Source organism: Octodon degus, unplaced genomic scaffold, assembly GCF_000260255.1.
Source record: "Octodon degus isolate 3935 unplaced genomic scaffold, OctDeg1.0 scaffold00114, whole genome shotgun sequence".
Taxonomy (NCBI): domain Eukaryota; kingdom Metazoa; phylum Chordata; class Mammalia; order Rodentia; family Octodontidae; genus Octodon; species Octodon degus.
Genome location: NW_004524690.1, coordinates 2,386,752 through 2,398,927, shown reverse-complemented (window position 1 = coordinate 2,398,927; position 12,176 = coordinate 2,386,752). Strand labels below are relative to the sequence as shown.

At 35.5% G+C, this 12,176-nt stretch overlaps 1 protein-coding gene across 1 annotated transcript in view; it reads left to right on the top strand.

Moving 5' to 3' along the window:
• Mrps28 (mitochondrial ribosomal protein S28) overlaps nucleotides 1-12,176 on the top strand; it is a 131,731-nt gene that overhangs the window by 26,325 nt on the left and 93,230 nt on the right. The window contains exon 2 of the mRNA XM_023699603.1: nucleotides 3,389-3,570. Within this exon, the coding sequence (XP_023555371.1) occupies nucleotides 3,389-3,570 (182 nt within the window). The remainder of the gene's footprint in view (nucleotides 1-3,388; nucleotides 3,571-12,176) is intronic.

The window sequence follows — 12,176 nt, the reverse complement described above, 5'->3', positions numbered from 1 at the left end:
GGGCGGGGCTGGCTGGCATGTGGTGCTGGGGGATTGAACCGCGGTCCCTGATGCTTTGCTAAGCTTGTTCTAAGTAGGTGCTTTAGACCACTGAGCCATCCCTCCAGCCCCAAGGTAACTTTTAAGAAGGAGAAAGTTAGTTCTATATATAAATCATTTTAGTTAGCATCTGATACATGCCTTTTGAGGGATTTATAGCTAGCTATAAGTTATAAAAATATATGTAAATTTAAACAAATATGTATAGAAATGTGTATACTTTTTTGGTGGTGGTACTAGGGTTTATATTTGTTAGGCAAACACTACTAGTGAGCCTTCTATATTATATTCCTAAACTATCAGATAGCCAGTATTCCCTGAAATTTTGTTTAAATTTGTATAATAAACCTAATGTGTACAAACTAACCTTACTTTTTACGTCTGTTGTGCTGCTCTTCCCTTCTCCCCCGTCACTTCCATTGGTAAACATCTCTGCATCACTTCTTCCGGTTTTCTGTGGCTACTGCTTCATTTGGCATAGGCCCTTCATTGTCTCTAGTCTTCCTCACTAATTTGAGGATCTTCTTAAAAGTCAACTCCTTTTCCAGTGTTTTGTTTGTTTGTTTGTTTGTTTTTCTCTCCCGCTGGTCATGTTACACACTGCTGCCAAAGCTACTGTCACACCATGGATTAGAAATCTCTTTTGATTCCCTGCTATTTACAGAATGTTAAACCTGCTTAGCATAGGGCACAAGACTTTCCAACGAAGTATGAGTAGCAGTCTTTTTGGGCCCTAACATCTGCTGTTATGTTGTTTTAATGCTGTGTTCCTCTACCATTTCATATATTTTTATATCAAGGACCATAACAGATTGGTACATGATGATACTCAACACACAATACATAATTACTGAATAAGTAGCTAAAAGTGGTTTTGTTCCCTATATCTGTAATCCTTTTAGTATCCCCATATTTATGTAGACAGTCTTGGCCAACTTTTAGCCTTCACAGGGAAAAAATAATGTAGAGAATAACAGGAAAACTGAGCTTCATAGCCAACTTTTAAAGTAAGGAGTCAACTCCAGATTACCTGTTTTACCTCTGACAGCTTTATCATACAGACCCAGTAGTGGGCAGTGTGTCAACAGTCTTTGCAATCTCTGTCAGCATGAGAGCAGCTAGCAACATTGGTCTAGATGCTTTAGAAACAGGATTCCGTGTTATCAACATGTATTACAGGAGTGGTAGTGTTTATTACTTTCAGAAGTCATTTGACTTCTAAATGAGTATAGCTTAGCTTATTCTCTAGGAATTCAAAGATGGTTCTAGACTATGTTTTTTTGAGAGAGCATTGTCTAATTGTTCAATATAATTTCTCAAACTCAATAGTAATGAATGTACCACTTACAAGCAAATTTAGGTGTTAACCCCAGAGTCTTAGGCTTGTAGTAAATCATTTTACTCCTCAAAACACATTCATTTCCATTGTAAAATATAAATGAAGTAAAGGCACAAATAATGGTAAAGAAAACAATAGCATTTTATTTCCACTTGATCTTTTCTTATTGTGCCAAGGATTGAACACTAGGCCTTGTGCATGATAGCCAAACATTCTACTGCTGAGCTGCATCCACAGCCTTTTGAATTTACTTATTACTTATATTTTTGAGACAGGGCTGCTAGGTGCCTGGAATGGCTTTAAACTTGATGTCTTCCTGCGTCAGCTTCCCAAGTGACTGGGATTATAGGCATGTGCTGTCACATATGGCCTCAAGAGTATCTTTTTAAATAGTGGAGAATCTTCAGTTTCCTAAAACCAAGGATCAAAGCCCCAGAATGTCTTCAAAATTGTAAAGATTTTAGAAAAGGACTTACTGGTTATTGAATTATCTTCAGCAGAGGTTTAACTACTGGATCTGCTACTTGACCTTCATGTTTTTTGAGGCTTTAAAAAAAAATTATTTTTTTGTTATTTCTCTTTAAAATGTCTTTCTTCTCCTCCTCTCCCTTCTCCACCACCTTTTTCTTCTTCCTCCTTTTGGTTGTTTTTGCTTTGTGTGTGTACATAGTTCTGATTTTTGTTTTGTTTCTTGTTTTTCTTTCCTTTATTCCTTATTCCTTGAGGCTCTTTTAACTGGACTGTGGCTTCAACTGAGTCTGCAAAAAAAGTAAGAAAGGAAGCTTAGTCTGTGGGCCAAATTCAATACCTGAGTATGTTTTGCCTGGTTTGTAAAATGGGAATCTTTCAACATATGTGTTTAAAAATTGGAAATTTTACTTTAACATGTGGAAATTTTGGCCTTGTGGCTAAAACAGGTGGCAACAACTGCATTTAAATTGCAGTTGCAGCAGGAGTTGAGTAGTGAGAAGCTGTACCTTTTAGACTGGGCACTACACAACCCCTTATGTAGCCCAGTGTTTGAGTTTATAATCCTTGCTATTTTATATGCATTGAAACTAGGTTATAATTGTATAAAGAGTAAATATGCTCTTAAACTCTTAATAATTTTCCTTGAATGACAAATGTAACACTCATTCCAAAGACAGAATATAGGTACCCAAATTGTTAATATTGTTCCATGATTAATTCTCACAAGTGGAAATTTTGTACTTCCTCAGTTTGTGCCCAAGTGTGCACACACCATATCATTTACAAATTAAAAGAAGACATAAATCAGTACTCATGGATTTCTATAGAAACATGTTTGGAAAAAAGTTGTATGAAAAAAAGGGAGTAATTAGACTATATTACATGTTCAGCCATACCTCACATGAATTCATTCCTCAGAGACTCCTAGAACGTAAGCAGCACAAAATGGTTAAAGGAGGTACTTCCTTTGGAATTTTACTTTAGGAAATTACAATAAACTCAAGTCACTTAAAATTATTATGTAATAATTCATGTTTAGACTGGTAATTGTGATGAAAGGTCTTAGTCATTTTTATCTGAGTGTATACTTGAGAGCATATCAAAAGAATAGTCATTCTCACTAAACCCAAATTCAAAGGCATTTTTTGAAAAATGGTCAGTACTAGGAATAAAGGCAGGCACCCTAGGGTGCCTTCTTTACCTTTAGATTCTGACACCTCCAGCCCACTGTGGCAGGTTTAGATGCATACAGTTCTGCGCCCTTACTGCTTGGGAGAAAGAGACTCATTCCAGGTCACACAGTTCCCTGCCAAGCACAGGTTGCTGCCTTTTCACTGGTTACTTTTAGGAAAAAGGGAGGAAGAGGAGGGTGCTTAAGAGTATAACTAGCTGTTTAAAGCAGAGTTCCACTTACATTCTTTTATTGCTAAAAAATATAAATGTACAGCAAATTTCCTTTTTAAAATTTCCTTTTATTTACTATGTAATATCTTAATAAAATTAAATGTTATGTGTATAAATACTTCTTTTCATATTTAGGAGTCTCCAGAAAATGTGGAATCCTTTGCATCCATGCTGAGACGCTCTCCTCTTACACAGATGGGACCCGCCAAGGATAAATTGGTCATTGGAAGAATCTTTCATATTGTGGAGGATGATCTTTACATAGATTTTGGTGCCAAGTTTCATTGTGTTTGTAAAAGACCAGAAGTGGATGGAGAGTAAGTAGAATCATTACTCAGGGTTTTAAGAGTATTCATAAAAGTCGACACATTACAAAAGTCTTGTGGGCGCAGGTGATATTTGAAATGCCAGAGAATATATATTTTTCTTAATAATGATAGAATAAAAGGCTGACGTCCTTAAAAAATACTCATTAGTCATGTTAAGCTACATTAATGTCTTCTCAAAGTGATGAGAATGGTTTTGGGGAAAATGGGAATGTTCATTTGGATAATGAGCTAGTCAGCACCATAAAATTAAAATTGAAATGAATTTTGCAATAATATGTGTTTCACGGGCCCTTTTACCTGTACCCTCTTTTTGCCACTTCATTTCCACAACTCTTTCTGTTTCTCAGGGAAATCTCCCCATTTTGTTTCTCAGTGCCCCTTTCTCTTTACCAAATTCTGAAGTTTTGTCATTTTATTAGTTTTATGTTTCTTTTTAAGGATTATTATTTTTCTTTTTGGGTAAACAATTCATTCTATTTATAGTTTGTACTAATTTATGAATATAAATATGCATTGTGGAGAGCACTAAAGTGGGAAATCTAGTAGTTGACTATCAGGTCAAAGGAATATTACAGAGCTGGGGCCGGGGAGATGGCTCAGTGGAATAAGCATTTTCCTGGCAAGTGCAATGGCCTGAGTTCAATCCCCGGTTCCACAAAAAAAAAAAAAAAAAAAGGATATTACAGAGCTAAGATGGGAAAGCAATAGAAATGATTTTTTCTCATCAGTTGTTTTTTTGTTTTTTTGTTTTTTTTTGTTCTGGGGATTGAACCCAGGACCTTGTGCTTGCTAGGCAGGCATTAAGACATGGAGCTATTTCCCCAGCCTCCCATCAAGTTTTAATGTACACATTTTTTTTTTATTTCACTGTTTCTGATACCAGGAGGCATTTCACAGTTGGTGTTTTTTTTACCTAATAGCATGGCAAGTAATGGCAAATCTAGTAATCAGTGATATCTTAGTATGAATGACAGTGACTTAGAATTTGTGATGTTTAAGAATAAATTATACTATAGAGATGAATACGGAGAGAATCTAGGCCTAACTGAACCATGATGAGAAGGAGTTACTCCTCCTGAGAACCCTGAGTATCTAAAGGTGCAGGTGATAACTGTGCTTCCTAGTTATGGAACACAAGCTTATTCTACCTGAATGTAAATAGGACCTGATAAAATTAACAGAATACACATGTCCTCAGATCAGTGATGCATGAGCTGGGAAAACATGTACAGTGGGCTCTCACAAACTGGTATGTTCCTGCTCCAGCACGCCTCTGCCTCAGTAATGAGATGCCAACTAATATGTTAGTAAGTGAGCAGTATAAACCAGGTGGTATCTGGGAGAAAAAAATGGACTTCTTGTTCTCTTTGGCATGGCTTTAGTTGTTATATCAAATAACACAGAAGTTCAATCAAAAATAATAAGACTAAAGAAATTTCTAAGCAGGATGTACTTGTCAGTCTGTACCTTTATGCTGTATCTACTCTGCAGTTACGGAAGGGATTACATTTGTTACTATATGTAGGGATTTAGAACATGGTGGGCATATGGTGAACAGAAGCAACTGCTGTTTTTGTTGTGTTATTACTGAAATCTTGGTGACCTAAAGATAATATCCTTCAAAAATTCCTACTGAGGAGGATTTGTGGAAGAGGTAAGAATGGATATATGTGGTCTTGAAGTTATCCCTAAAGAGAGATACCCTAAGCTATTGGATACTGACTGCGAGCGGAAGGTATAGTTGATCAGTTCCTCATTAATATAAAGCATATTTGAAAACGAAGTACCATTTTTTTCTTACACAAAGATATCCTTTAGTGTCCTGTTGTAATGATAAAACTTCTCCTTCTGCTATCATGGATAGAGTACATTTGCAGTAGTTATCTTATTCTTGCAAGTTGCCCTAATATGGAACTAGAGAATCAGGTAAGTGTAACTTCCAAATATCAGTAATGTACATATTTCTTTGTATTTAAGGATAGAATTTTACTAGATATAGTCTTTCCTTCATCAGTATTTATTGTGGATATTCTTTTATCTATACTAGTCTATTTTCTTATTTAATTAAAATGTTTAAAATTGGCTTTGTCATTATGTCATAATCTTCAACATATATCAGAATACCTTTGCTCTAGAATTACTCTTTTGATTCTTACACTTTAATTGCTCAATATCAGTACATATTTTTGATATTAGATATTACTCTTATGAATGATATAGTATGGTTTGCATTTACTTTCCTATAGTATGGCTTTAAATGGTTAATATTAGATTTTTTTTTTTTTTTTTTTTTCTCTCCGAATGCCCTCAGGGCAGGTTTCGCTAGCTTGAGTTGTGGGATCGAACCACAGCAACCTGAGCCTGACTGCTTTGTTGAAGCAGCCACTTAAAGAGCTGAGCTAAGGGGCAGGCCCCCTAAATGATTAATATTGGAATCTGCTGCAATATTTATGAAATCTTACTTTTTTTTTTGCGGAACTGGGGATTGAACTCAGGCCCTTGAGCTTGCCAGGCAAGCGCTTGTTCTACAGAGCCATCTCCCTGGCCCTTTTTTTTTGAAATCTTACATTTTTGCTTAAAGCTGTACACATACACATACGTACACATTCTATTATGAAAATTATTCTTTCTCTGTCTGTCTGTCTTTAATGATAAGCAGAGTCAAAGCTTAACCTTAATTCTCTGATCCTATGGACCAGAGATGTTGATTCCTAATAGTATGCCCAAAGAGGTAGTTAACTTCAGTCAATATTTAACCCAAATAGTTTGATTACTTTTTTCTGTCTGCATATAGTAGCCACCTTTAGGGTAATGCAGATAATTATTATAGTTCTGTATCTGTGTGCACATACATTGTTCTTTATAGAAAACCTTTGTAAGTTAGAAAATTCCTTGTTCAGCTTTACTTTATCACAAAATGAAGCTTTATACTCTTCTGAGAACTTTTAGTAAATCTCTTGATTTATATGTGCAGAAATGCTTAGGTTCTTTCTAAACCCTTCTTTTGGTTTCTTATATCTGGTAGTTACGTTTTGACAATGTTTAGAAAAGTATTAGGCCAGCATATTTACTGTTACTTTTTACTCCTACTTGTATCAAAAACAAAGCCTGTACTGTATGCACATGTCTTTGTCATTGGTGAGAAAGTGGTAGCACCGAGTAGGAAATAATGAGACCCTACCAGGCTTCTAATTGAGCAGATTCTGGGAGACTATCTCATTTTATGAGACATCATCTTATGGTGGTCCTTTTAAGTCACTATAGAGAAGAAACAGATGTTTATATGATTTATTATTTATCAGCCATACCTCTTTTTAAATATAGTGATATTTTTTAGTGATATAGTGATATTTTTCCATTCAGACTTTTATATTATTGAATATATTCTACTTTAGGATAACTTAAAGATTAAGTACATAGAAAAATAACCCAAGAAATACTCAATTTAGCCAAATGTGTTAATTTTATCATTTTAATAAATAAATGTCTGACTTGGAGCAACTGGTAAGGATGGCAAATCATTTTGGTTAACTTAAATATTTTAACTAGCTAAGTGACAGCCTTGAATAAATTCTGTCGCTTTGTTGTTACAATAGTTATTTTTAATTATAGGGTTTTTAAAAAATACATTTAGTACAGGGTCTATAAGGTATCACTGCACAGATTGGACTTGTAGTGATCCCTCTTGTTTTTCGGCCTCCCAAGTGCTGGGATTATGGGTGTGCTACCATGCCCTGTCTCAATTGCTGTCTCAGCACGCCCCAGGGGCCCGGGGCCGGCATGGCAGGCTGGGGCTTGAACCCCAGCTCTTCTGCTCTGCCTAAGCAAGCCCTTTATTCTGCTGAGCTATCTGGCCAGCCCTAAATTAGAGCTTAAAGGAACAGCTTTCAAACTTTCTACCAAAAGCCCTAGAATTTTATTGAAAGGTTTCCAAGATTGCGCAGAGGATAGGGATAAAGAGATAAGTTTTACTTTCAGAACAGCTTCACCTTTATCTGTTTTGTATATTATAGATCTGAAAGATTTTCTTTAAAGTGTGTGGACGGCAGTATTTCTACTTCAAAAAATAACTTTTAAAAGAACTTAAAACACTTTTAAAGGAAGAATCTAATTCTATAGGTCACTTTGGTAATATGCCCATTTTAATGGTAGTAATTCTGCCTGTCAGTAAGATGAAAGATTTTTTTCTCCTATTTTCATATGTCTTCATCATTCTCTTCAGTTATGTCATCTTCCATCTTCTTGGTTAGGTTGACTTCTAGGTTTGCAATTTTTAAAAATTTTTTTTAGTTTTTAAAGAAGAGTATAAATTAGAATTGAAGCAGATAAAATTACAAGTGATACAGAATTTCACCTAACAAAATCATATGATTTTTACAGTATTTGTTTTAAAACAGTGTTGTCTTCCAACCAGTTATTCATATTGCCAGATATATTTATATAAAATTGGAAGAAGAAAGAAAAAAAAAGAAATGCGTAAGAAATTAAGAAGAGAAAAAGTACAAACAATTGAAAAAAAGGAGATGAAACAAATTATAGCATTAACTACTGCCTTCCGTAGACCAGCAGAAAAGCATACTACAGTTGTCCAAACCATCCTGCTTACATACATACTTTCCCCCACTCTCCTTTCTGTCCTTGTCCTCAACTCAGTAACTCTTTGCTTGTGATTAAGTTCATTCCCTTTTACCAGTGTCTATTGTACTCTTCAGATTCCATTTTTCTCTTTCAGATTCTCAGTCTGTAATATTTTTGAACCAGTCATGAATGTTCTTGTTTTCCTGATCTCTTTTTTGGTGGGATTATTTTATTCATTTTATTTTATTTTTTTGGCAGAACCGGCAGTTGAACTCAGGCCCTGGTGCTTGCCAGGGAAGTACTTATTCCACTGAGCCATCTTCCCGGCCCCATATTGTTGATATACAAGAATGCTGTTGATTTTTGTGTACTGATTTTGTATTCTGCCACTTGGCAAAATTTGAGTATCAGTGTTAGATTTTCTTAGGCCTTCTATATCTGGGATAATATCATCTGCTGTTTTCAATGGTTTATTTTATTAGTGCATGTTTGCAGTTTACAATCTTGAGGAGTGATACTACGTACTTCAGCTTGTTTCTGGGATAGCATATTTAAAAATAATTTTTTGAGTTCTGTTTGTAAGTATTTTATTGAGGATTTTTGCATACATGCTCAACAGAGATACTAACGTACATTTTTAAAATTTTGTTGAGCCAATATCATGTTTTTATGTCAGGCTAATATTTCAAGGAATGAGTTTGAAAATGTTTCATTCCTTTTAATTGCATGGAAAAACCTAAAGAGTATTGATGTTAGTTCTTCTTTTAAGTTCTGGTAAAATTCAGCAGTGAATTTTTTAAGTCTTGAGATTTTTTCCTAATTGGTCATCAGTTCCATTGCTTATTATTGGTCTACTCAGGTCTATTAGTTTATTCTTGGTTCAATTTTGTTAGGTCATGTGTGTCTAGGAATTTATCCTTTTTTTTTTGGTCCAGTTTTTTCTGATTCTATAATTTATAGAAATGTATGTAAGTTTTTAAAAGTTTCTAGTAATTACCTGGATTTCTATGGTGTCTTGTAATTGTGCCATTTTCATTTCATTATAGTGAGGCAGGCCTTCTCTTTATTTATTTTGGTAAATTTGGCTACAAGTATATGAATCCTTTCAGAGAATCAACTTTGAGTCATTGATCCTTTGTATTGTATTTTTAATCTCACTTTTACTCTTTTTTGTTTTTGTTTTTGCTCTGTTTATAATTTTTTCCTTGTACCAGTACAGTTTGGAGTCCTACTTTTTCTAGGACCTTGAGATGCATAAAGTTTTTTTTATTTTGATTTTAATATCTTTTATATTATTATTATTATTATTATTATTATTATTTTTTTTTGAGACAGGGTCTCACTGTGCAGTTCAGGCTGGCCTTGTGCTCACTTTTGTAGCCACCAGGTGGTCTCAAACTTGAAGTGATCTTCCTGTCTCAACCTCCCAAGTGCTGGGATTACAGGCACATACCACCATGCCCGGTTGAGGCTTATTATTTTGGATCACTGTTTTTCTAATGTAGGCACTCACAGATATAGACTTGCCTCTTAGAAATGTGTTCACAGGGCCAGGGATATAGCTCAGTGGCACAAGCGCCTGCCTGGCAAGCACAAGGTCCTGGGTTTGATTCCCAGTACCAAAAAAGTAAATAAATAAGAAATGTGTTCACAGTTTGTCATTTGAGTCTAAGAAGTTTTAAATTTCTTCCATGATTTTCTTTTGTGTGATCCATTTATTGTTTGAGGGAATTATTCAATTCCATGTGTTTGTATAGTTCTCTTTTGCTGTTGATTTCTAGTTTCATTCCATCATACTCTTATCAGCATGTGAGGGCTTGTTTAAATTCTTTTGTATTTATTGACACATACTTTATGGTCGGCTGTGAGAGTCGCATAAGCTGCTGAGAGGAATGTGTAGAATGCTGCTGTTAGATAAAACACTGTAGGGTATCTGTTAAAATCATTTATTTTGTAATATAGTTTAGCTATTTTTTGTTGATTTTTTTTGAGGGGAGGTCTGGTTGGTCTATTTGTGAGAGTGGGACATTAATGCCCCTCACGATTGAAGTGATGTCTTATCATTTTATATCAAGGAGTTTCTGTTTTATGAAATTAGGTGTGTCAGTGATTGGCACATATATATTTACAGTTGTTATCTCTTGATGAATTATTCTGTTGGCAGTATGTAGTGGACTTCTTTGTCTCTTCTGACCAATTTTGATTTAAGTCAACTGTGCCAGAAATTAGTCAACTTTGCTGTATCTCTGTGTTCGCTTTCAGGCTATACCTGTGTGGAATATTGCTGTCCATCTTTTCATTTTCAGTTTGTATGTATTTCTTTTATGAGCAAGGCACTATCTTACAGGCAACAAATAGTTGGGCTTTATGTATTGATGTAATCTGGCAGTCATGTCTTTTGATTGGAGAGTTAAGACCATTTATATTGTTATCATTGAAAGATATGTAATTATTCCTGGCATTATATTATTTTCCCAGTACTTCATTCTTTTTTGTATTCCTTTTATTTAACTCTTCTCCCAGTGAAATTGATTCTTTCCTTTGGGGTCTTGGTTGTTGTTGACTCATCTCTGTTTAAGATTTCCTCCTGTCAGCTAGGCATGGTGGTGCACACCTGTTATCCCAGTGCTTGGGAGGCTGAAAACAGGAGGATCACTACAAATCTGATCTGTGTAATGAGACCTCATAGACCCTGTACTAAATAGATTTAAAAAAAAAAAAAAAGATTTCCTCATGGCAGAGACACAATACCTGAAACCTGCAATTTAAGGAAGGAAAGATTTATTCTGGCTCAAAGTTTACTGCGGTTTCAGTTCATAGTTGAATATCTCCAAGGCAGGGTGGCATGGCAAGGCAAGATGGTGTGACAAGTTGACCTGGCAGAACAAGACATGGCAGAGTGATCAAAAGAGGAAGGATGAAGATAGACCCTTCCAGGCCTTGACCCTGGTGACTCACCTCCTTAGACCAGGATTCTCCTTTCCACATCACATCTAGCCATAAGCCCATCAGTGTGCTAATCCACTGATGAATATCATACCCCACAATCCAGTCAGGTGTGAGTGGACACAACTTTGGCGAGACATCTAGATATAAACCATAACATCTTAAGTATTTTCTACAGTGCTGGTTTGGTGGTCATGAATTATTTTAGATTATCTTTATTGAGAAGATCTATATTTCTTTGTCAATTTAGAGGGATAATTTTGGAGGGCTACAATAATCTAGCTTGCTATTCATTTCCTTTTAGGACTTGTAAAACTTCACCCCCAGCTTCCTAGCCTTTTAAGTTTTGTATTGAGAAATCCATTAGTCTCATGATTTTTGTTTTGTATGTTATTTGGCTTTTTTCTCTAATACTCTTTACTATTTTCTCTTTCTTTTTCAGCAGTGGTAAAGTTTCATATTTATTAAAGATAGGGAGTAAGGGCTGGCCAAATAGCTCAGCGAATTAAAGCACCTGCAAGCAGGCACAGGGGCCAAGGCTTCAATCCTGGGGCCTGCCATCCAGCCCCACCCCCGGCACAAGCTGAGAAGGCAATTGAGACTGGGTATGGTGGCACATGCCTGTAATCCCAGTTGTAGGGAGGCTGTAAACAGGGGAATCACTATGAATCCGATCTAGTAGTGAGACCCTAAACACCCTATAGACCCTTCCCTAAAAAAAAAAAAAAAAAAAAAAGATAGGAGGGAAAAAAATACCCAGAAGGATAAGAGAAAAAACAGGCTCTACAAAATAAGTTTGGAAAAAAAACAAAACAAAAACAAAATAAGTTTGGACTGCATAAAAAGGGATGGGAAAAAAAATACACCCTACAGTGTAGACTGGGCAACCACAAATGTACAATAGCCAGTACTCTGGTGATGATTGGGTTGTACAGAGGTTCTTTGCTAATCGTGTGTGCCTGGGGTTCAGAGTGCTTCATTCAGCTGGGTATCCATTTCATCAACTAGATTTGGGAAACTTCTTCACTCATTTCAGTAAAGATTTTTTTTTTTTTTTTTTTTTTTTTTTT